Genomic DNA, 25,848 nt, shown 5'->3' with positions numbered 1-25,848 from the left:
GACAGCCTCAGTCTCATTAAAATCACCACTTTCTTTCATACCCTTTATCTTTCTGCACCCAGTGACTCTGAAAAGTTGACATGGCTAGTTACTTGTTTGTATGCAAGTCAGTTCTTTGCAGCATAGTAACCTAGTAGTGATCTGGTCTGTTAAAATGGGGTTTAATTCAATTAAGGGTTAAATTTGATGTATAGAGCTAATTATTAATTGCTATAAAATACAATACATTTCTATACAGTCTAAAAATAATATTTAAAAATATGTTTTATGTAACTTTTCTCCCTGATGACTTTATTGCTTTGTATGGGATGTTCCACAGTATGGCATTAGACTTGCGTATCTCTAATCAACACATACAAAGATCAGTATCTGTAGAGAGGCTGCCCTGCATGCTTTTGTAGCAATAAAAAAAATCTAATTGAATAAATGCAAGAATGATAAATAATGCCACATTATAAAATATTCCAGACAAAGTAAGAAGGCAGAAACTAGGTTTTAATACAAAACGTATGATTGATTGAAATTATTCTAACCATGTTTTACCTCTTATTTTGTAAGGACTCCAACGCAGGCGTCTGATCCCAGCTCTCACCTTGGACTCGGCCTCTCTCTCCCCATCGCACCGCTCGTCCAAGCAGGCCATCACCTCCTCTTCCTCTTCCTCCTCCAGCCCAGGTGCATGCTGGGTAGATGGACCACTGGGACCACCGGCCTCCACTAACCACCGCGTCCCATCAGCTACTGCTGAGACCTTCGAGATCAAGGTTTATGAGATAGATGATGTGGAGCGACTGCAGAAGAGGAAAGACAGAGGAGGCAGCAAGGTGAGGGGAAAGGAAAAATGACAGTGGACAAGGAGAGGGCAGACTGAGAGACATGGCATTAGAAAGGTGACAGAAAGGTGGCGCCTCTGGGAAAATATGAGATAATTACTGCAGAGGACAAACAACATATGCCCTGAATTAGACAAGAGGAGACCTACTAGAGCACAGTTTTAATACAAGGCAGAGCTAATATTCAACCTGAGCTGAATGAATTATTCTTTTGTGTGTTTTTTCATAAAATATTCTACTTTCTTGCTGAGTACTACAGGATTTAAATGAATGCAGGTTTTTGCTTTACTCATAAATCTATATGTATTCAGAGTGAGGGCATTGTGGGCTTTGGGAAATGGAAAGTAGGAAAAAAACATGAAATATAGATTTTACATTCAACTAAAAAAAAACATTTAAGTCCCAGTTGCTCAAGTGAAGGAGTGGCCAGTGGCAGACCAGTAGCTGCAGGCGCCAGAGTAAGAAAGTGGTAGAATGTTAAGTAGTGCCAAGCATTTATTTATTTGTTTATTTAGCAGTTCACATTTTCACATAAACATTTCTGTAGATCTACTGGAATTGGCTTAATCGGCTATTTTCCATCTGCTGTCCCTGGCACATTTGGGATTTTAGCACCTAAGTACCAAGAAGAAAATTTTTATATTCTATTTTCTATTAACTTTTTAGATACTCTATCAAAGCAGTTTCTCTTGAGGGTCATTACAGTTTGTCTGAGTCTAAGAATAAATGATAAAAAAAGAAAAACAGAAAAGAAAAGAAGCTAAAAAAATTCCAAAGTGTGTCAGTCCCCAGTTCCTGTTCTGCCTACTCTCTGTGAGCTTATGTCGGAAGGGAGGTAGTACTTAGAAAAGTATCAGAAGCAGTGTGAAAGGCCCCATTGTGTTGTATTGGAAAAGTGATTTAATCTTTTTTTTGTTTTTGTGCATCAGGAGGTGGTGTACGTGAGTGCCAAGCTGAAAAAGCTGGAAAACAGACAGCAGCGCATCAGTGAGGTCAGAGCCAAGTACCAGTGTCTGAAGAAAGAGCTGGAGCAAACTAAACAACACTTGATGCTCGAGCCACACAAATGGACCACGGAGTGTGAGTACAGTATATGTTATACAGATGCACCAATAAAATACTGTTGTCAGCTATAGACTCCATTAAAAAAAATACTGGATTGGATCTAAGGTAGACAAATCAAAAAGTTTTATAATATTTAACTTTTATTTAAAATGCTTAATGCTGTTTATAGGTTTAGAAAAATAGTGTTACGTAATTCTGTAACATAGACACCTGGTATCACCTGCTGGTCTATGGCAATAGATAGGTTTAATGCCATAGTTAAAACAGTGAGGAAGTTTTACAGTGTCTGCAATGGTATAGGATATTGTCACAGAATAACTGAACTGAAAATAAAATAAGCTGGATTAGTGCACCTCTAAAATACCGATACATTAGGACAGGGGTGTCAAACTCAAATTGACAGAGGGCCAAAATTAAAAACTGGGACTAAATCGCTAAGCAATTAAATTACTGAAACAACATTTCAACAACATCTGCATATTTTGTCTTCTTTTGAGATATGTAATTTTAAACCTTGTCTTATTAAAATAAATGTTTAATAATAGTTTTGCAGAACAAGCATAATATAAAATAATAACATTTTAAACTAGAAAAGCACTCAGAGAGCACAGACCTCCGCCAAGGACTACCCCCATTTTTATATAAATTACGATAAAATCAGTCTTCTGGATCAGATCTGGATCAGCCTTTGGAATATGAAAGAGGATCCCATTGTCCATCCCTGAGTCAAATTTCATGGGGTTTGGTCAATAATTAACCGAGATATTGAGAAACCAAATTTTTGGCCCCATTTACCACAATGTTAACTAAAATTTCAAAGTGATCCAGAATCCAGGATTTCGTTCGGATCACCCCCAAAATGAAATCAGTTCTTCCTTTTCACATTTCCAACAAATCCTGGAAATTTCATCAAAATCGGTCCATAACTTTTTGAGTTATGTTGCTAAAAGACAAACAAACAGACAAACAGACAAACGCCGGCAAAAACATAACCTCCTTAACCTCCTTGGCGGAGGTAATAAATTATGTCTCTATAGCCTATCTGTAGCCAGTGGGCCAGCTCTAATACAAGTTGATCTCATGGGCCAAATATAATTGTATTGCTGGCCAAATTTCGCTCCCCGGGCCTGAGTTTGACATGTCTGCATTAGAATATGTATCATTGTTTTTACAGTTGAGCTGCAGCAGGTCTATGAGGTGGACTCATTAGAGTATCTACAAGCACTCGAGATCATAACAGACCGGCTGGAGACCAGAGTCAACTTCTGCAAAGCACATCTCATGATGATCACATGCTTTGATGTTTCATCCAAGCACCGGTAGACCAGAGACAAACCCAAAAACTTAATGACCCATTCTATCACACAAAGTGATGGATTCAGTGATATTTCCTTTTCAAGTGACCGTGGCCATACACATTCGTTCTGATGTCTGGGAACAGTCCATGAACATTATATGAACATTACAGCTACAATGCATTATTCTTTGCTGGAATTGATTAGGAGACCATCAAGGAACTATTACAAAAATGTGGGCTACAGTGTAAAGAACAAAATTGCCATTTTTGTCAGAACTTCAAAGCGACAAAAGGAGGACAGTTGATCCATCCTTTTGGAAGCCTGTTTTCTACAGTTTGTGAGGAAATGTGGGTCCAGAGACACTAAGACATTTCTTTTGTTGCTGCAAACAAACCCAGCCAATAGAAAGCAAAGAAATGAATGATAAAAATTAAGTGCCTTGTGACCTTTAGTCTCTTTGTGTAAATGCGCAACCTCTGTATGGTGCTAGCATTACCTATGAAAAAATGCAGCCATTTTAATGTGATGTTTTCTTGAGTCAGTGTTTCTATATGAAATCTAATAATAAATGGGGTATTATACATGGACAAAAAGCAGTTTTACAATACCCAAAAGGTGTTTATTAAAGCTTTTGTGATGTTTTTACCTTGAATTCTTTTACAAATGGAGCACTACTGAGTTTTGATCCTCACAGGCTTACATACACTTACAGTGTGCTCTCCTTAAGTCCCTGGTGCTTTTGTGATTGCTTTTCTGTGTTTACAAAGCAATGAAATGTGTCGATCACTCAGTGCAGGAGCTGAAGGTAAAGCATTTTCTGAATTTAGTGTTGAGCACATTCATGGACAGACTGTCTGTTATTTGTACTGTGTTGTTTCACTTCTAAAAGAACGTGAATGATGTGTCAAATGTGTGTTTTGTAATAAGAAATATCCATCTTTCTGAGTGCAATGGGACCTTGTAGAGACTATGCCAATCATAATATAGTAGAAAAATGGATATAGGGAATGAAAATGAGCCAAATAAATAAATGGGGTACTGCAATTTAGAGTTGTAATGATTCATCCTGGTTTGGAAACGGACAGCAATGTACACTGATCCGTGTTAGACAGAATAGAAAAAAATAATATATAAAAAGTACATTTATATAATATAAAGTGAAGTTGAAATCAGAGGTGTATGTCTCTGCTTGGTTCTGCCTCTCATTTGTTCTGTGGTGCTTGAGATGTTTATGACAAAATCTTTGTACAAATATAAATATATGGAAAAGTCCCTCTGAAATGCCACAATGCTTCTTCTGCATTATTCATGTCGCTACACCCTCAGCATTCTGGGTAATTGTGTTTATTGCTGTTGAAAGGTAAAAGCAGGAGAAGGCAGGTTTCTCTGAGCATGAGAAGTGACATCTGCTCATGTATTTCTCATTAAAAACACTCTTTTCATGGGAACTCTAAATGTTGGTCATTAATTTTCCATCATGTACAGCTAAATAGACAGGTGAAGCATGATCTTATCCTGTTGCTACCATAGCTCTGATCTTCTCCTGCTTTTAACTTCACATTCACTAGTCATGAATGATGGTTTATTTATTTATGTAGGCTAGTCACTTTCGATGTCCTTATTTACTTACATGTTACATTTTCAGGGTTACTATGCATTTAAATAGAATACCTGTACATATTTATCATGTCCATGTTACATATGGGCTTGCCTTTACTTTCTTTTATATTCTATTTTTACATCAGTTACATTTTTTTATTTTTTTTTTGGAGGGAATAGTTACAATTTATTTCATCTTCAATTTCATGTGAAGACTAATTTTGGATTTAACATGCTATGTGTGGCTATATATGATCTGTTTTTATAAATTTCATTGTCAAATCTGTTCAAAATCTGCACTTTATTTCCCAAGCAATATTTCTTAACGCCGGATGCATTAAGGCAGACTATCTAGAATCTAGAGCACAACAATGACTTTAAACTTGTGTCCATCTTGTCTATCGTTTGTAAGGTTCTAAGATTGGTTATAGTAATGTGCAAAAGTAAGAAAAAAGGAAATGTGGATTGTATTTATATGTCTGATATTATCAAACAAACATTGCAAAGTCTGTAATATTTTCTTAACCAAATAAATAGGAATTCTAATTTCAGATGAGAAAAAAAACAATACTGTACAATCTTTTTACTCAAAACAAATGATTGGTCACTGAGCACTTTCTACCACTATGGCTCAATACAACAACATGCTCTCGGTACTTTGGCACATTACTCTATGAATGTGACATGAGTGCGTCTCTAGCCCCACACACAGCATGTTAAACATCTAGAAAATGAATATGTCAATGTTTGTTTCTGGCCATGTTTCCCACAACAGTTGTATTTACAGCAATGACAAATATTGTTAGTGCTATTCACAATGACCCATTGTAAATTAACTTTCACAGAGGGATACAGTGAACAAACATGCAGCGCTTTTGTGATTTAAGACCAGAGTACAGACTTGCAGTTTTTGGAAATGAGGCCTGACACATTGTGCAGACAGGAGAGCAGATGGAGGGATGTAAATAAAGGAATGTATTGGAAGAGTTGACATGAGTGAGTCTTCCATCTTTTTCTGCACCAAACCGACAGATGCACACACCAGACGTTCACGCCGCGTTGAGGGCTGGCTTCAAGCTTCAATAATCACACTGTCTGGCTAACGCTAAGACATGCAATAATATGAGTTAATTTATAGAGAAGACAGGAATGGCAATTAATACTAAAGAGAATAAAGCAGAATTTGATAGTAGCTTGGCACGTCAGCAATTCAAAACACAATAGTGTATGCTTTGAGCCAAACCAGAATAAGTAGAGGCTTTGTCAGGTTGGGCATCTGGGGTAATAAAATAATCCATATGGGTAAAACTGCTCTATTAAGGAAGGCAGATAGAGACAGGCATAAGCATATATATGTATGTATATATATATATATATATATATATATATATATATATATATATATATATATATATATATATATATATATATATATATATATATATATATATATATATATATATATACACACATATACATATATACGTATATATATATACGTATATATATGTGTTTTTCAAGGTGTTTTAAACAATAAAAACAGCTGTAATTGATTAGATGCAAGATAGATTATTGCCATATTGTGGAACGTTTCAGAGAAAGCAATTAAAGGTGTGCTGCATAACATTTGGGTCTGCTGCCTACTGATCTCCAATGTTATTGTGTTGTCTAAAATGTTCCACAGTATAGATTAAACTTATCTATTATGAAGGGAGACAAGCAGGTTACAGCACTATGCTACATTACAGTTTAGATCTGTGGAGAGTCGCCCCTATTCACAGAAGGAATTATTGTATTTTTGAGCAATACAAACACTCGTAATGAATAAAAGCTGGATGGATATGTTTAATGTCCTACCATGGAACATTTCAGGCAAATCGTTACATAATGCCCATTAAATATTCACATTTGTTTTTCAATTTTCTGTTATGGCTCAGTTATCAAAAACGGACAGTGACTCACATGTAACACATAACCCAGATCATTACAATCTGCGAAATGTCTTGCCCACCAACTGCGTGTCTCTCTTAAAAGTCCAGAAATATACAAATAAAATGGTGCAATACAAAGTAAAGAGCACATCTGTATTCTCCTTACAGTATTTCATTGTCCGGATGAGTACACTCTCCTTTGTGCTGGTGTGATGTGTGGTGTTTTTGCTGTAGGCAGCTCTCAGTGTGATACCATGCCCTCTGAGTGCGCTTTGATCACTGCACACTGCCAAAACCAAGAGCGGAGCAGGGAGGAGACCAGGGGACGTATGACAAGAGGATAGGAGAAAAGTATTTGGTCAAAAGGAGAGGCCAGAAGACAGGTTAACAGAAAAAGCAGCTGTGATAATACAAAGGAAAAATCTGAGTTGCAAGCAATTGGAATGTAAAATATCACACTGTAGAATCACAGTAATTTCACTTCACAAAGAAAAGTAGAGTATAAAAGAGAAAATACATGAATGTAATCCTGATATGGCAACTTATCTCCATGATGACAAGCAGGTGATGCTTCCAGACCTTGTTACTTGTTAGATTAGACTTTACTGATCCACAAGGTACATTATGTGGACACAGTAGCTCACATATCACAATATATTATAATGGCAAAAAGCAAAAATATAAATGGTAATAATAAAGTCAAAATAAGTAGCAAAAACAACAAGAGACTGATGTGGTGATGAGGTGTCCTTGCACACAGTCAGAACAAATGTGTTTCAAGATATTTGTCTAGCATTTATACAGTTTGCAAGTGTTTTATTGCTCAACCATAAGTTTAATGTCATTTGGTGGAACATTCCAGCAAAGTAATCGCATCTTCACAGAGATAAACACGGTTATGGGAATCACCACCAGACAAATTGCACGGAGTGTCTTTAAATGAGACCCAGAGATGAAAAGGACTAGTGAGTAGTATGTTAAACCTGAATAAAAAACCTGTGTCTGGATGTCTCCACCATTTCACTTATCTCTCCTGCGTTTCATTTGACAGGAGCTCGTAATATCAGCCATCTCTGCAGGATCAATCCTCCAGGATTTCATAATGGAATCAAGATGACAATGAGAGTTACATATACCACCTTTTTACAGTCATTTGAATAAGAGCTTTAAGAGAAAAAGGATAAACTGACCACTCAACTTGACACACTTGCTTGCCTAAAGTAAAATAATTTACCTTGATGCACACAAGAGAGCATTCTCTTGACTGTATATTTGTTGAAATTCCTAATGAAGCCTTGATTCAGTTGAGATTAATGAGAGATTAAGATCCCATTATGTTATAATGATGGCATGACCCCTTTGCAGATTGCTCCTTTGTGTAAAAAAGGGCAGCGCGTACAAGAATGATTCATACACCAGAGTTAAAGCAGAGAGAGTGGCAAGGTTTCGAAAGTGAAAATTGAAAGTGTCTTGTGTAAAGACTAGACTAAATAAGCTCCATGGTATTCTCCCTGTGATTGGCTGCCAGCAGTGGATTTAATTTATAAAAAAGAACTGACAGGCGGTGAACAGTGGAGAGAGCAGGGAGTTGTGGGTAAGTGGTAAATCTAATTTGATGGACATTATGAGGTGGAAGAGGCTGGACAGAAAGGGGCACTGACAAAAAGCAAGTGAGTAATTGAAGCAGATAGAGCAGTAGTCAACAGACAGGACTTCCTCCACTCCACTCATTCAGACACCATTCAGTCTCACTCAGAGTACACTGAGGGCTAACCCTGCCAGGAAATACTCAACCACAAATGTTACTCAGCGCTATAGTGGATCCATCAATAACTCCATAATGCGGAAACTAATAAAATCACACATTACATTACATTTAACAGATCCTATCAAGCAACCAGCATTTTGACAAAACAAAATACTAAAAAATGCATGTCCTGTGTTGTGATAACAAATGCCTGATTTCTTCCTGATTATTTATGCCATTATTTTTTATCACTGACAAACTCCCCAAAGGCCAAATAATGTAGATAAGCTCCATGTGCATTGTGTGTAACTTTCTGGTGCTGGTGCATGGAGATGATCGCTTTGCATGTTTCACAGTATGGAATTAAAATGATAACTTATAACTTGCACTGTTCAGTTAGTTTGCTTGTTTTGTCTTTTGAAAGAACCCTGTATCTTGGTGTTACCTGCTTGTGCATGAACAGGACTATGAAACATTGTAGAAAAAGCTTTATCTCCATGGAGACAGGTCACATGGTGCATAAAATACAAACAAATGCTGCATCAATCTAGGTCAAATATTAGTTAGAGCAGTGACTAATAGGTAAGAAATGTCCGAAAAAGTCTCCTATTATTCCCAGCTCTAAAGCAGACCTAATATAGCCTTAATCCCTTGTAACCACAGAGGCACACAGAGGAGGAAATGGTGTCATCGGTTTGCAGACGGGACAACTTTGGGATTACCACGGGGAAGTTGTGAGAGAGAGTAACACAGGAGTGCATACCAGGCCAGACATTCAGCACTTATAAAGGCAGGCACACACCAATGCAGGAGCCGAGCAAAGCAGGGATTACTGTGGGAAGTCTGTGTGAGGGATATGTACAGAGCAAAGATGGCTGTTTGGAGAGCCCGACTTAACAAAGAAAACATAACTGCATTCAAGCACACAGTGACACTACAGGCAAACCGTCAGTCAGCCAGATGGTATGTGTAGATTAAAGAACGTGAGACACTGGGCTCACTACACAGTTAAATTTTAAATACATAGCCCTGAAACCAACTTAAACATGCTTTTCTAAAAAGTAGCATCTGTTGTCAAATAAAAGAGTAAATAGAGAGGTCAAGTGTAAAATATTCATTATTAAAATATTGTTAACAGAGGTATAATGGTAGCGAAAATGTTTTTCAAGCAACTGTAGGAAGTGCATTAATAGTAATAGAACAGTAAATACAGTTTGTTTTGTTTTTATTGTCGCTGATTTAATTCACAGTGACATTCCTCCATCTTCATTTTAAGTTCACAAGTCAAGGGATGAGCGTCTCCGTGGGTCACTTTCAGGATTTCAAAGGCCTTAAAAATAAAATAAACCACGATAAGTTTGGTTTAAATTTAAATTATAAAAATGTGTAAAATACTGTACCTGTTTGAATGTGTCTAAAGCATCAGAGACATGTTCAAGATAATGCTGCAGTTTCCCAACTCTTATCAACTGCACCCCATGGACTGGATGTGGATCAGGAAAGTATATTCTATGGAAAAAAGAAAGAAAATTACACATAAACTCCAAAACTAAACAAAAAACAATAAAAGTTAAGTGTATTTTCTGTAGAAATTGGTGTTAAAAGTGATAGTATATTGTATATAAAATCATGAAAAGTAATTGTATGGTTTATAGTTGTGGTTGTATATTTAAACCACTAACATTAAAGACATATGCTCTGGTTCTTAATATTAAACAAAAATACAAGTAGAGCATCAATGTAATCCGCAATATTGATCTAAAATGGGTAGTAATAGAAACGGGTACAGTGACTTTCTTTGCATACTGGCATTTCAATTTAGCAACAGATTTTCATTTATATGTTCATATATTTATATGTGTATAACTCTCTTCATTTTTCAAACAATCACAACAAAGTACAAATCCGTGGGTGGAGATAGGGGGTCGGTGAAAAGAGACATTTTCTGAACACTCAAACCTAAAATGCAGGCCAACACGGAATTACTTGTACTGGCCTGCATGCATGAATGAGTCATAATCAAAACTTTTAGTAAGATAGTGATGAGTGTATAAAATTTAGTGTTCCCTTTTAAAGAAGATAGCAACAAGAACATTTACATCAACAGTCATCACATTTCATTATGTTATGGCTTGTAAAGGGAAAAATTTATTCTACCGTTGATTACAATGTCTTACAATTATGTTCTCATTTGTGTTTTATACAGATTGAAAATTTCCACATCACTAACATCACATTATGAGACATTTAAACATTGCTGACCAAGCACAGTAAGTCAGGCTTCATCTCATCTCACAATAAAAAAAAAAAAAATCAACTCATTTCCTCCACAGAGCACAAAAGTGGTATAAACAAAGAGAGGCGGGGATATAAATATTCAAACATGTACGAAAAATAATAGGTTCTTGTAAAACCACTTCACCTTTTAGAAGCTGGAGTAATTAGAAGATTTAATGCAGAGTAAACAAACCTCAAGAGGCTTTCAAACACACTCATGCCAGTTAAATGTAAACAAAAATTAAGAGCGACGTTATAACCTAATTCATGAATTTATAAACGTTTTTTCTACTTTGTCCGTGTTCAAGTTAATTAACCTCTTGAAATCACTGCAAGATTTACCTTTATATTTTCCTCTCAGTGCTAATACGCCATTTGTGCAAACTGTATCTACTTATAATTTATACACTTGTAATTATAAGAGGACCAAGATTATTATAAACACACCTAAAAAGAAGGTGAAAGATCAACAACATAATCCCTACATGAATAATAGGTTATAATGTTAATTAAATTTGTGATCTTGTGATTTTACTCCAGACCATACTAATTATATTATGGTTTGCATAAACTTTAAGACCACAATTTACATAACATTAATATTCCATCTTGAGTTCTGTTGCCTTTTTCCAGGAGAAGAGACTTCAAAAAATGTATGCATTTGGTACAAGAAGTTGTTTTGTGCATAAGAGAGCAAAATGTGATCTACCAGTAAAAAAGTAACATCTTTATAGGTGCACGTTGTAACTTTTTGGTTGGGGGGTCCTTCTCCTCCTTGTTTTTATCGATATGTCATTGCTCTGCCTGCAATGTTCCACACTATGACATTAAATAGGTCTGACTTACATTTATTAAGTTACAGGAGGTTTTATAGCTCAAAATTAATTATAAAAACAGGCATTCTGTCTCTCCACAGCTCTAACCTGTAACTTGGTCTGGTTTGGTCTCCATGAAGATAGGAAGGTTTAATGCCATACAGTGAACCATCCCAGAAGAAGCAATAACACCTACCTGGAGAAAATCCTATCCTTGTCAACACTACAAACACAAATAAGGCATACCAGACAGAGATGTATTGGGACACCCATTGATAAGAATAATCCCTATCCTGCCAGATCTAGTCAGAGTATTTCCGTATTCAGGGCACAAAGCAGTTGATTGCAAGAGCATAAAGAATCCACTAACCATGTGTTTATATGTTACAGTTTCTCGCTGTAATGTGTAATGGTGCATATTGTTTACATGATTAATTTCTATTCCAGCCAGCCATAGCAAACTCCTCCTGCCAAGAAATTACAGTTTTTTCCACCACACTTCAAGATTTGTAGATGGACATAATAGTTGAGAATTTGAGATCTTATGCTGACTATTGCTTTTTGAGCTAAGTCACTAATCCACAAACTGCTCAGTCAAGAAACTGAATATTATGAGATACTCAATCAATAAATCATTAATGGAAATAATATTGGACTAAGAGAAAAATAAAATCACAGCTTCAGATCAAATAAATGTTGATATATATGTGAGAGTGAGACATGTAGTCAGTGCACAGGCAAATATCCTCAGACATCTCTTTGCGTACGTGTTTCTGCAGGTGTGAAAGCATTGATGTATTCATGAATATATGTCTGCATTGGAATGTGTTTGGCATGGTTTCACCCAATAAGCCTGGTGTGTATGGAGCAGTCTGCAGCAGGTGTAAGAGCTACACTAATGCTTCACAAACTGCAAGAGGAGGACTGGAAAATAACCATCGAAGAGAGTGGGAGAAAAAAAGAATAAGAAATGAGTTAAGTACAAGTCTCCAGCAGCGATCTCCTCTCCGAGCTGTAGATCTGTAGAGCCTAGAGGAAGACCGTTGAATAAAAAAACACCTCCTCCTCCAATGCTTATCTCTCACACTCACTTCACTCCTCAGCGTTCACCTCAATATCACTTTAGCTCCACCTTTTTCATGCAGTCTGTCCACTCTGCCCTCAGACACCTTTGATAAACAGACTTCTCACTCACCACACGTATTCAACAGTCTTGCCCAATTTTCTGGTTTCTCACATTTTTAACTGCTCTGCTCTTGGTAACTTCACTCACCCATTCAGTAGAATCCAATATCCACATTTACTAGACTTCCTATTATGCTGTACACAATATTCGTTACAGTTTACCTTGCAGAGATATTTGACATACTCCTTGACCTTGATTATTCGGTGTCTTGTGGTAATTTAGGTAATTTTGTTGTGTTAGTTTGCAGGAGCTGTTAGAATCTAGGTGAGAGGGAAGTCAGGAAATGAACTTTAAGTATTTTACCAGCTTGTTAGGACTGGGCAAAATGACAAAAAAAGAATCACATGTATCGATCAATCTCTATTTACACTTCAATTTTATTTTGTCTTTTGACTCATTAAAATCAAAGAGAAATGGCTTTCAGTTGTAATTTCCTGAAAATAAACAAGCTAGCTTTTAATCCCAAGCCAATTTGTTCCTTCAGAGTCAAAAATCTGCTCCAAATCATATACTTTTTCTGACAGAGGACTGGGTGTGGACCTCTCAGTTAAAAAGTCCCAAGTGTATGATTGATGATTAGAAATGATTGTATGTTTAAAAATGCATTTGACAATTGCAAGAATGTACATCAATTAGTGCATTGTTCCTTAAATAAACATCTCCTGGGAGTTCAAACTCAAAAGACTATGATTTTCTTGGCTAAAACAAAACACCATCTGGAATCTTCTGAATGAGTACCAGCCTATATCTGTAAGGGTATGTTTTTTTTTTTTTATTATTCAAATTTGTATTAACAATTAAATAGAGACAAGACAACAGACAGTACAACAATTTGCTTTCTTTTTCTCTTCACATATCTCTCTTTGATGTATGGATTTTTTTCTCTCCTTCCCTTATTCCATTAAAGATACAAAGAAGTTTAAATAAAATAAAAAAAATAAAAAACAAGGGGAAAAAAAGAACATTTGAACACAGTGCACAGGGACTGTCACCTTTTTTTTTTTTTTATATCATGTTCAGGTGTTGATAAAGTCTTTCCATGGTTTCCAGCCTTCCTCATACCTGTCATATTCCAATCTTTGTGTGAGTGTCAATCTTTCCATTTGTGAAATGTCTTCGACAATGTTAATCCAGTCCTCCAAGTTCGGTAGTTTGTCACTCATCCATTTTTTGGTTATTGCTTTTTTACTTGCAACCAGCAGAATGTTCCACATATATTTTTTTATTCCTTTGATGTCATCTGACCATTTGCCCAAAAACATAGTTTCAAAATTCAAAGGGATCTTTACTTTAAATGTTTCATCAAGGTTTTGTTTAATTTTCTCCCAATATTGATTCAATTTGGGGCAACTCCAAAAAACATGGTAATGCCCAGCCTTTTTATTCCCACATAATCTCCAACATGATGTATCCGCCTTTGAACCTCTTTGTGCCGGTGTTTTAAAGAATCGTACCATGCATTTCCACAGGTATTCTCGCCAGTAAGGAGAGGACGTGGTCCTCCATATGTTCTTTAGAATTTTATTCCAATCTTCCTCTTGTATATTGCATTCACTTTTCTTTTCCCATTTTTCTTTTATATACAATGAGTTATCGCCCTCTGCATTTTGTAATTCATTATATAGTTTAGAGATCAATTTATTGTTTGGACCTGATTGATAAGATTGCAGGAATATTTGAGTTATGCCTGATAATGGGGTTTCTCTATGTTCTTTATTCTTTTTATCCAAATAATGGCGAGTTTGATTATACCTGTAAAAATCTTTGTTTTCAAGATTGTAAATTTGTTTCAAGTCTTGAAAACTTCTCATGGAACCTTTGAAATATAGACTATTAAATATCTTTAATCCCTTGTCAGACCACGTTTTAAAAGTCTTGTCCTCTAAGTTTGGGGTAAAGTCTTCGTCATATGCAATCCATCTAATCATCAAACAAGTTTCTTTGTAATCTTTGACTAATTTTGACCAAATGTTAATTGCAGTTTTCGACCAAGGGTTAACATCAGTTAATTTGTTCAATAGGTTTATATTTCCTGTAGCTGCTTGTAGTGGTATATTTTCTGTTGTACATTCTATTTCTTTCCAGTTAGCTGTATAAGATGGGTTGCATATGTCTACTAGTGGGTTTAGCTGAGCTGCTTTAAAGTAGTTTCTCATATTTGGGAGAGACAGGCCTCCTTCATTTTTGTTTAGTTGCGTTAGTTAGAGTCTTATACCTAATTCGAGTTTTTTTCCCCTCCCAGATATATCTTGAAAACAACTTGTCCAGTTCTAAAAACATAGAATTTGCTGGATCAGTAGGTATAGTTTGGAACAGGTATAACAGTTTGGGCAATATGATCATTTTAATAGATTCTACTCTTTGTAGAATTCCTAGAAAAGGTATCAAGCTCCACCTGTCCAAATCTTTCTTTACATTAGCTATTAATGGATCATAATTTGTGGCATTTATTCTCTCTATTTTCTGGGGAATATTTATTCCCAAATATGTCATTGATTCCATATCCCGATTAATTTTAAATAATTTCTTGATATCGTATTCCGGTTTATAATTGAATGTCAGCACCTGAGTTTTATGAGGGTTTAATTTGTAACCAAATGCTTTCCCAAGTTTTATATAGCTCTGGAATTGATTCTGCTGGTTTTGTTAAGTAAATTAGAATGTCATCTGCAAATAGTGCAATCTTTTGTGCCATGCCTTTCACCTTGATGCCTTTTATGTTTGTATTTTGCCTTATCCACTGCGCTAAAGGCTCAATGAATATTGCAAACAGAATTGGTGACAAATGGCAGCCCTGTCTACAGCCTTGTTCGATTGTAAGGGTATGTTTTGAAGTATGCGTCAACATTACTGTATAAGACTGTCCTGGACTTTACATGGATAACATTATGCTGCTCAAACTAGTGTCTTGTGTACCTGTAAACTGGAAGTGTCCTCAGCCCAAAGGATAAAGCTTCTACCCACAGTCCAAGCTGAACACAGGCATCTAAAGCTGAATCTGTCACTTTGAGTTTGTACAGGTTTTCATCTGGAACGTTGTCACCGGCAGCGGACAGTAGCTGCTTACACAGGTCTACAAGCTCCAGTCTGTACAATAAAATAAGGAAAGGCATCTGACTAACGCATGTCATTTTTATATGAAATTAAACACAGAAACCATAGTGTATTATGTCAATAATTATTGAAAATTATTCTTAAATGTCTTTTAAGTTCAACATTGAAAGGATACTTGACTCTGCTCTCAGTCCATCCAGTCTGGGTACAGCATCTTTAAGAGGATGCCATGTTGCTTCTTCACCAGACAACATGAGTGCATCCTGGACAATGAGCAAAACAGATTTATTGTGTCATCATAACGCAACAGACTTCCATTAATTATAATAGCAAAGCATCTTATTTTCCCCAATAATGGTCCACAATTTAAAATACTTGTTGTGGTAGCTTTTTTAGCTTTTCGTTTTTTGCTACTTGCCAGAACATGTTGGACTTAAGTCTATTACCCTGACGGCATAAGGTCATAACCCTTTCACATATACCATTATTCCCCCAATATCAAAGACTGAACAACAATGTGTATCTGTCCTGACCAAAGTTCAGACAAAACCATGAGCCAGGTTCATTTTAACAGTAGCCACTAAAGCTGGAAGACAGATAAGAAATCTTTATCTTGTCTTTCTCTCATGTTTTTTTTTCCATTTTTTCAGTTGGGATACAGGAGAGTGATGGGGGGTATGTGGATAGGCGGAGCATGACGGGCACACAGGAAGGGGAGGGGAGCAAGCGATAAGAGCCACTGTGAGGGCCAAGGCACAAGAGCAAAGATTGGAGAAGCCTATAGTGTAACATCAAGGCTCTGATCCAGTGTCTAAGTCAACATGTCTGTGTGTGCTGGCCTGTGAAAAGTCATCTGAAATCCACCTTTGAGTGCTTCAAATGTCTGAAGTGGAAACACTGTAGTGCTCAGAGTAAAGCTGCTCCTATAAACTGTAAAACACTTGCACTTTGTGTCCTCTAGTGGATGGTCTACTTTCCTTGAAGATGCTATGGTCCACAGTATGGCATTAAACTGATCTATGATATTCAATTAAAAATTTAAATTCCTTAAAAGTGTTTTCTTACTGTGAGTAGAGTCACAGCACCTATAACTTGGCCTGGTGGTATCATTGCATCAGTATCATCTGCTTGCCTCCATATAGATAAGTGAAAGATTCTAGGTGAAGCAATAACATCTCCATGGAGACAAGCGGGTTACAAACCCTGCACTAGAAAAGCTACATAATGCACCTTTAAGACACAAATCCTCAAAATCATTGAGCATTGTTGTAAATGTTGAGTTCATGTACTATAGGCACAATAATTAAATTAATTTCAAATTTTTGTCTGAAAGTATATTGCACTGTTCTTGTTGATAGAAAAATAATTACAAGCTCCAAGAGTGTGATTATAATGTTCAATTACATTTCACTGCAACTGATTACTTTTAATATTGTACATTGTTGAGTTATTATGCAAATATGTCTGCCTATACGACATTCAACTTAAAATAAGGTAACAATAATGAGACACAAAGAAAAAATATCCTGCATGTGTCCAGTGATGTGGCAATGTAATTAAACCGTGGTAATAGTATTATTGTACTTGTACTGTGTATATACATACAGTTAGAAATTAGATCATACCTTGTCTCTAGAGTTGCATCGATGACAGGTGCAGGTGAAATGGTACTGCTCTTCCAGTTGCTTCTGACGAAGATCCGCAAGCTCCAATGGATCAATATAATTTACAGTGAGCTGACAACGAGAAGAGGGATTATTTGCACAAAATACTTGAAGTAGTAACATATACAAATAGTGAAATATGTTTTTGTAATATGTAATAAGTAATTTATTAGATACCCAACCTCGTCGCCATACTTGATATCTTTAACAGCTCTGAGATGGAGTTTGGTTCCTTCAAATACCATCACACAGTTTGGTCCACAGTCATGATTTAATAAAGATAAACTAGACAACAAAAAGTAGGAAAAAGACAATATGAATAAAAGTTTTAACAGTTCTTTATTGCTGCTACATCCCAAACTGTATTTCATTATTTTTTTTCTGACTATCTATTCTATAAAAGACAATAATCAAAAAGGACATAGATGATACAAAAAACAGTTCTTGGCCAGTTCTGCATTATTCAGAAACAGTTAGTATCTCAACTCAGATCCACATTGTTTACAGTGCTTCCAGAAATTCACAGATAAAAGTGATAAGACCGTCAAACAATAGAAACTCAAGCTGCTACGCATCTCAGTAAAGTTTAAAATTCAACAAACACATCTTCCACATGTCCAATTCTTCAGGGCTTTTTACACAGACCATGGCCGACAGAAATGGTAATTGGCATCCGCATATTTCTGGAAGGAAAGACAACACACGAGGAGCGAAATCCCTACACTAGATCCCTTAAGACCGGAGTCCAATCCAGCGGCACCAGCAGAGTGACAGCCATGTTTACGTCTTTATCACTCATCTGTGGGGCTGTCAAAGGGTTAAACACGGGGATGAGGGGATCCTGTACCTACTTGTTGAGGATGACGAACTGGGAAAACTCTAAACACTTTAAGCAACCGTGCAAAAGTCTGACAAAATCAGAGCAGATCTTCAGTCAAATTTTGTGTCATTCAGAATACCAAAGTGCCGTACAGACTCAAACATAGTACAAGGATTTGATCCTTGGCTAGACTTTTCTAATAGCACATAATATAATTTCAGACTGAGAGCACGGACTATTTTCTGGGTTTCGAAGGGCATCACAACACTCAATAGGCAGAATATGGAGGGCAGGTAAACTCATAATTGTTAACATGCAGATTTTTGTCATACTATAGCTAGTTTAAGGGCCTAGTCACTAAGAGAAACAGTTTTCTCTTATATATTCCCTGTAATCAAAAGCAAACCAATACATTTTAAAGCATTTTTTGTTAGGAATTGAGCACTTCATATATTTTGAGCTACCTAATGTTCTGGCATTGGTCTAAAATTAGACTGGTTTGATTTGATTTGGCAAATGTTACACTTTTTTTCACTTAACTGAATACTGTAAGTCACAAGCATAGTCTCTCTCTCTCTCTCTCTCTCTCTCTCTCTCTCTGAGATATTAGGCCTTATCATCATAACCTCCATTAAACATTATGGTTCTATATAATGCTGTGAAGATATTATATAATTAGTCAATATAAGGGAGTGTAGCTACTGAAATGTCTTTTATTTAAAAAAGGACTCAAGTGACTATAGACTATATAGACTATAGAATGGCAGCTAGTCTGAGTGCACACTTGGCTAATCCTGAAGAGCTTTGTGTGTTTTATCAGTCTTTCCATTAGTGCCTCTCTCATTTATCATATCCTTATTTATTATGTTCATAAAGATTGGACGCAGCTGATAGAGACGGAGTGTGTTTGCCAACCTCCGGTCTTTGTTGTGGAGCAGATATGCTGCAGGTTGAATATCAAGTAGAAATCAAACCTCTAAACGGCGCTTTTATCTGACGGAGAGCTCCTCATTTGCATACTAATTAGATTAATTACCACAATCACACTGCACATTATTATATTGCGCCACACTATCTTTAACTAAGTGTTGCTTACACTACAATGACAAGTGTGTAAGACAAGAATGCTCAAATTTCTTTGGTCAGTGTGAAATTATATTTTGACTTCTGCATAACTCATTGATTTTAAACCAGTGCACCAGGAGGGATTGCCAGGTGTGCTTTGGGGAAAAAAATCCAATTTGAACTCAGTTAACTGGTTCACCTTGTTAATGAATGTAATAATACAGCTTAGTACCAGAAAGATATCAAAACGACCATCACATCTTTTTCTCATTTGATAATGTTTACAGAGGATGGTGTGCTGTGGCATCTTTTCAGCAAGAAAGTGAACTGTGACCCAAAAAAGATGAAAAATCCCATCTTTTAGTAATAATTAGTTACACAGAAACAACCAACCTAACCAATCTAACAGCCTGCAATAAAACTTGTTATAAATCATGCAAATTACAATTTACAGTTCAGTATTTATTGTTACATCTCAAATGAAAAATTGGAGTTTGTGTTAAAAAATTTTAACTCACACTAAGATATTAGACTTTGTCATATAAAACAAGGGTATACTCCCATCAGAGCAATCCTCTGTTTCTTGGCTAATCCGTGGTTGCTAGGCAACCCAAAATATGAATCCACCCTGAGCGTCCACTGAACAGGCCAATACTTATGGTTGAATTATCACACAGATGGCCCTGTACAGTGACACATCATTCAGACTCATTTGATTCTGTGACATCCCTCCACAGATAAACTCAAATAAACACTAACAACATGTGCTCCGACAGGCCCACACCCCAGTCCCTTCAGCCAGGTCTCAGAACAGGGATTACTGCACTGTGCTGCCTGGATCAGTATTACAATACACAAGAAATGCATTTCATTAGGAGTCACTGGCATGCGCTATCCTCCCCAAACACTGTTAAAATATTCTGTCAAGATTAATTTTCTACTTTTTGCCACACATTTCTTTGCCTTTCCCCACCACTCCCTCTTACTTCAAAGAAGTGTCAAGACAGCGATGGGGAGTGCGTCTGACTTTCAAAGTGAACATTACAAGAAGGTGGGACTGTCTATGCTGCACTGATCTCAGTGATCTCCAAAACTATATTTAAATTTACTGTTTTTATAGTAAACCACAAACTTTAATCCTTTTACATCCAACAAAAACTACGAGGATGATTGAAATTAATGAGGCTGTTTGATGTTCAGGTTTGTTTATGCGTTACCTTGGATACAGGCCTACTCCGATTTCTTGCAGCTCCCCGTCACTGATGGTGAAACAATTGCATGTCACCTGTAAAAAAAAAGACAGAAACCAAACTCTTTTTTCTATCATTTATAATACCTGTTAAATATGCTTGTTGAATTAAAAGTTTGGAGAAATGTTAGTAACAGACCAGTGACTTTGAATCTAAGTTATCTTAATCACTTATTTTTTTTCTTCCCTTTATGTGTTAAGAAAAAAAAAAGGGAAAAAAATGAAGACTTATTCATGTGACTGAGTACAGGACCTCTCTCTCATTAAACCTCAAAGCAAACTTACATGGGTGGCCCCTGCAGTTTAGAAAACCTGACAATAACAAGAAACTAGCTTTGTTAATTAGGAAGTAATTTGAAAAGCGCACATAACTCGCATTTAAAATTTTAGGTGGTGCGTAAATAACTGAATGAAGAAGCACATTTAAGAGTTGTTTTAAAGGAAGAAGATGGGAGAGCTGAAATAAACAAGACATAAAACACATTTTAACAAAGCACCAAGTAAAAATGAAGGGGGTAAAAAGCTGATGTGTTTGAAGTGTCTATAACTGATCTGGTCCAGCTGCTGTAAACAATCGTGTTTGTGGGAAAATGTGTGTGAGTAGATAAATAACTATAACTGCAGGGAGCATCAGTATTCACATGTCACATTAAGAAGACAAGGGATCTATCGGCGCAAAGATGGATGCCAAGATTTAAAGGGGAGTAGCAGACAGATGTTTTCCATCCGGCTAAAAATCACCGCACCAACGCAATGATTTCATTTGAATCCTCACTCTAATAAACACCATTAGAGCTGAGGCCTCCTGGGAAAACAAGGGATTTCACTGACAGGAGGAAACATATTACAAACTAAATCTATGGTAAAATCTCCCCAGTGCTGAATCTCATACACAGTCAATCTGTTCATTTCACAAACACTAGGTCATTGTAATTCAGTTGTGCTCATCGGTATCTATCTATGTCTGCCATAAGAGCCGTTATAAAATATGGAACAGGACGCATCTCATATAGGGAGATGTTAAACTAATTACAATAGATCAAGTGTGAGTAACAGCTGACAGTCACTGTACAGTTATTAAGCATGAAAAAAGTGATTTTTTTCCTTTTCCGATTCAAATTCACCATTTTTCAGTTTCTGTGTGAGTGCAATTTACTTCTGATGAGGTCTACACCCTACAACTCAGAAGGGTTGAGAAAGAAAATATTCAAAACACTACTCAATATTAAATCTAGTATGAAAACAAGATAAAAATGGGCCTTTCAGAAAAACTAGTAGACTAGATGAAATATTAAATAAACTACACTAATCTGTGTTGAAATAAAAAGGCAAAAGCAGTGTTTTATTATCATTTGAGTTTTGAAAAGCCAAAATGATAAAATGATAATTTTTGTATTTCAAAACCTTTTACTTGTTTCCAAAGTAAGTTTTAGTATCATGGCAACATTATAATCATATTTGAACATTTATTTCACACAGGTTTACATCAGATGATCTTCTGTCCAGGAGTGACTTAAAGAAATGTTATTACATCACATTTACTGGTCTAGAGACTTGGGATTGTCACACACAAACATTGTCAAGTTATTGGACCTTTTATGAGTTAAATTGGATTTGTAATTTGGGAGATTTTGTACATACACTTAATTTGCATTACAAATAGGTATTTTTATGGCTTTGGTGCTCTTGCCCGCAGACTTCACCTTATTAATAGTCAGTCAGTGCAGGTTAGGATGATAGGCGTGGCACAATACACACAGGGCATTAAGCATGTTTTTGAGTGGAGCACGGGGGAGGCGACAGATTGTGGAGTAAATTTAAACAAGCAGAGGTAGGGCATGGATCTGGGCACATATCCCTGTGTCACACAAACATCCACACACACACACAGAAACTCATAAACACACACACTCACGCTTGCTGGGCCTCAAGAGGGTTGAGAATCAATTTAGCAGAACATCCACATCTGCAGCACTGGATGGCAAATGCCTGCTGAATCTCTAATGCTAACACATAGACACAAACACCACAGTGCAAATGGATATGCAAGCACGGCCTTCAGGCTCCTATAATCTTGCATCAATCCTTTTCATTATTCTGTCTGATAAAATCTAATTCATTTTAGCCATATAAAAATAATGAGTTCTTTCAACTTCAGCTTCTTTCCACAGTTCAAACCCAATGGGATGGGACATGACCGCTGACACATTACTTAATGTCAAATCCTGATCAGATTTAGGAATCGAAGCAGGGATGGGTCTGGCAAGTGCCACAGTGGGGCTCCATTGTTAAAATTGTTGTGTCGTCATTAAGACACTTCACTCACATTATTTAGTATGGAAGTGGTGTGTGTGTGCTGGTGATGGTCAGAGGGCTCATGGTGCAGATTGGGAGGCTTGCTCCTGTCAGTCTTCATCTTCGTCTTCTTCTTCTTCTTCTTCTTCTTCTTCTTCGTCTTCTTCTTCTTTGTCTTCTTCTTCTTTGTCTTCTTCTTCGTCTTCTTCTCCTTCGTCTTCTTCTCCTTCGTCTTCTTCTTCTTCGTCGTCTTAATAATAATAATAATAATAATACTTAAGATCATTGCTAATGATTATGGCTCAGACAGTTATGTTGACCTATGTCTTGATAGGTATAATACTCCCTACAATGGAAGCATAGCTAGACTGAGACCAGACAGTGACTGGAATGGACAATACTATCACAATGTCTTAAGTATTCATGTCTCCGGGTCCTGTACTGATGGTAAATAAACTTCTTCTGCTAGGACTCAACAATAGCCCATTATGAAAAATTACATTTTTCAAGTGTCTCTCAAAGATCTCTCTGCAGGTTCAGGTACGGCTCTTCTAAAAACCATTAGGGCAGATCTGTTCATTGGATTCAGGTCTAAAAGGCTACTGCACAATATTCCATCAGTAACCATGGCGATGACCACTTTGTTTAAAATGATAGGAATTCCTGCCACAGATTACCTGGTTATTTTTAACTATCCTGTCCTGAACAGAGCTCTTCACTGCCCTTTATTTATTTCATTTAATTTTTATCTGAAAAAAGGAAGAGCATTTGCGCATTAACTGATTAAACTGATTAATGAAGAATCCAGGTTACCCCAGTCTCATAATGAGGACTATAGTGCAGATATCAACTTCACATTCATCCTTGCTGTGAAGCTGGTGCACTTTTAGTAATTGATTATACCATAAACTATAGCTTGGACATAATAAGGCAATATTTCTTAACACCAGGAAATAAATGGAAAAATATGTGATGATTCTGATATGGTTTCAGGTCAAGCTGATACCTCACATGGATAATGCACAAAAGCGTAGCGTAGGTATTCTTGCCTGGAAGGATTCCTCTTTCTTTTGTGTCTGTATTGATTCATTCATTTGATTGTTTGTCACTCACAATATTTCTGTTGATTGGATTTAGATTAAAGTTGAATTGAAGATTGATGAGTAGCAGTGCAGGTGGGAGCAGAGTGTGAAACTGGTTTAGTGAGCACTCTGCGAGGCAAAATAAAAAAAAAAATAAAAAAAAAATTCAAAACTAGCTCATTACCTAAAACGTTATCTGCTGTCAAGTATATATCATTCCTACAATGTTGTCTGGTATCAAGTATATATCATTCTGCACTGTTTTAGCGTTGTTTCTCCTTAACAACTCTTGTATATAGCCAAGATACATTTACGACATTTCTATATTTTTTATTTTGGTACCAGTCCCTTACTATTTTTGCAACTTATTTTGAATTGATTATTAACATTTATATTTTTGCTCTTTGTTATTATAGTTATTGTGATGTGTGAGCTACTGTGTCCAAATAATTTCTCTTTTAGATCAATAAAGTTTATCTAAGTCTTAGTCTGTTTATAAAGTACTATGTGCAGCACCTTCAGTCCTGGGATCCAGAACACATAATACTTCAAAGCACTAACCTCTGTTAATCTGAGGTGAGAAAAGTTTTTTTTCTTTTCAAAATGATGAGTGCCTAACGGGCTCCTTGGTTTCACATGCTTCACTGAAATAAACAAATCTGATAGTAGGGTACTGTATAAATCTAACCTGAGGGAGTGGTAACCAGACCAATATCCCTCTGTATTAAAAACATGCCCCTTTTTTGGCTAATCAGTGTTTTTACTCAACCAAGAATTTTTTTTGTCGACTACAGCCCTACAGGTGACCTTCAGTCATGTTCTTCTAAACTGGTTTGTTGTATATGTATGTATCAAAACAGATCACATGACTGTGATAACACTGGTGCATTTCTAAGTGAATGACTGGGGCTCTGCTACTGAACAAAGCTGGGGGTCCTGTCATGCCCAAGCCGTGCCACACGGCTGGTTAGCTTAGCCCTGTCATATAGATGAAATGTGTTGCTAGCTGCATTGTGTCTTTAATGTTGTTGGAAACGCTTCAACTACTGTCAATCCAGGAAATACAACAGAGGGAATCCAGTGCACTTAAATGTCACAACCATTCAAGTCAGAGAACACTTTGATCAAATATTTATGACATATCTCCCAACAGGGAACATTTAAACTGAGAGACAAAGGAGAGAAAAGAAGACAGGATAATCATCAAACAAACTGTAATTAATATTAATGTTGACCTATGAGTGAAAAGTCTGATTATATTGATGCAAACCGCTACTGTTAGAGCTTCACAGAAAACCAGTTGTATTCAAATCTAGTCTTGGTCAAAACAAAATCTTTGCACAATATGTCAAAACATGCAACGTTTTGTTTTTTGATTTGTGGTTATGCAGTTTTTTCAGTTGGGTGTAAAGCTCATGGGGAGTAAGAAACACTCATGTTTTAGATTATAAATACTGATTGTTGCAAACCAGTGAGGAAAGCAACTGTGAAAGCAATGTTAAAAAGAGGGAGAGGAGAGGGAGGAGAAGTAGCAAAACATTAAGAGATGGAAAAGTCTAAAGCAATTTTTTCAAATAAAGTTAGGAGAAAAGTTGTAGCTGATGAAATTCAAGCAGGCTGCAGTGAAGTTAAAAAGGTTACAGTTCATGCATTTTGGTTTAGCAAACTGTTGTCTCTTAACAGAATAACAAAAAGTGAACTTCAGTGGTTCGCAATATCACAATAACAAGACATTGTGTAAGATATGCATAATGCATACGACACTGCTTTGTGCCTGATGTCTTATGTCAGAGCAGAATTAGCCTCATGTTCCATATATAATCTATACAGATGCTTTGCCTACATATGCACACAGGCCTGAGGCTGTA

General features: G+C 36.4%; 2 protein-coding genes across 2 annotated transcripts in view; one reads left to right on the top strand and one right to left on the bottom strand.

Annotated features, from left to right (window-relative positions):
- kif26ba (kinesin family member 26Ba) overlaps positions 1–3,587 on the top strand; it is a 75,563-nt gene extending 71,976 nt beyond the window's left edge. The window contains 3 exon segments of the mRNA XM_020938965.2: positions 559–824; positions 1,763–1,913; positions 3,073–3,587. Coding sequence (XP_020794624.2) covers positions 559–824; positions 1,763–1,913; positions 3,073–3,221 — 566 coding nt within the window. The 3' untranslated portion in view covers positions 3,222–3,587.
- A 5,066-nt stretch (positions 3,588–8,653) lies between these two features.
- The window catches only part of smyd3 (SET and MYND domain containing 3), a 36,320-nt gene continuing 19,125 nt past the window's right edge, over positions 8,654–25,848 (bottom strand). Inside the window, exons 6-12 of the mRNA XM_055154313.1 lie at positions 20,572–20,639; positions 17,652–17,754; positions 17,431–17,541; positions 15,979–16,068; positions 15,668–15,840; positions 9,874–9,982; positions 8,654–9,803 (exon numbers count right to left, since the gene is read on the bottom strand). Coding sequence (XP_055010288.1) covers positions 9,699–9,803; positions 9,874–9,982; positions 15,668–15,840; positions 15,979–16,068; positions 17,431–17,541; positions 17,652–17,754; positions 20,572–20,639 — 759 coding nt within the window. The 3' untranslated portion in view covers positions 8,654–9,698. The remainder of the gene's footprint in view (positions 9,804–9,873; positions 9,983–15,667; positions 15,841–15,978; positions 16,069–17,430; positions 17,542–17,651; positions 17,755–20,571; positions 20,640–25,848) is intronic.

This window comes from Boleophthalmus pectinirostris, unplaced genomic scaffold (assembly GCF_026225935.1).
Source record: "Boleophthalmus pectinirostris isolate CB_2022bp ecotype Guang Dong unplaced genomic scaffold, ASM2622593v1 HiC_scaffold_19, whole genome shotgun sequence".
In the NCBI taxonomy this organism is placed as follows: domain Eukaryota; kingdom Metazoa; phylum Chordata; class Actinopteri; order Gobiiformes; family Gobiidae; genus Boleophthalmus; species Boleophthalmus pectinirostris.
The sequence above is the reverse complement of the archived record's forward strand: the minus strand, read 5'-3'. Positions and strand labels throughout refer to the sequence as shown.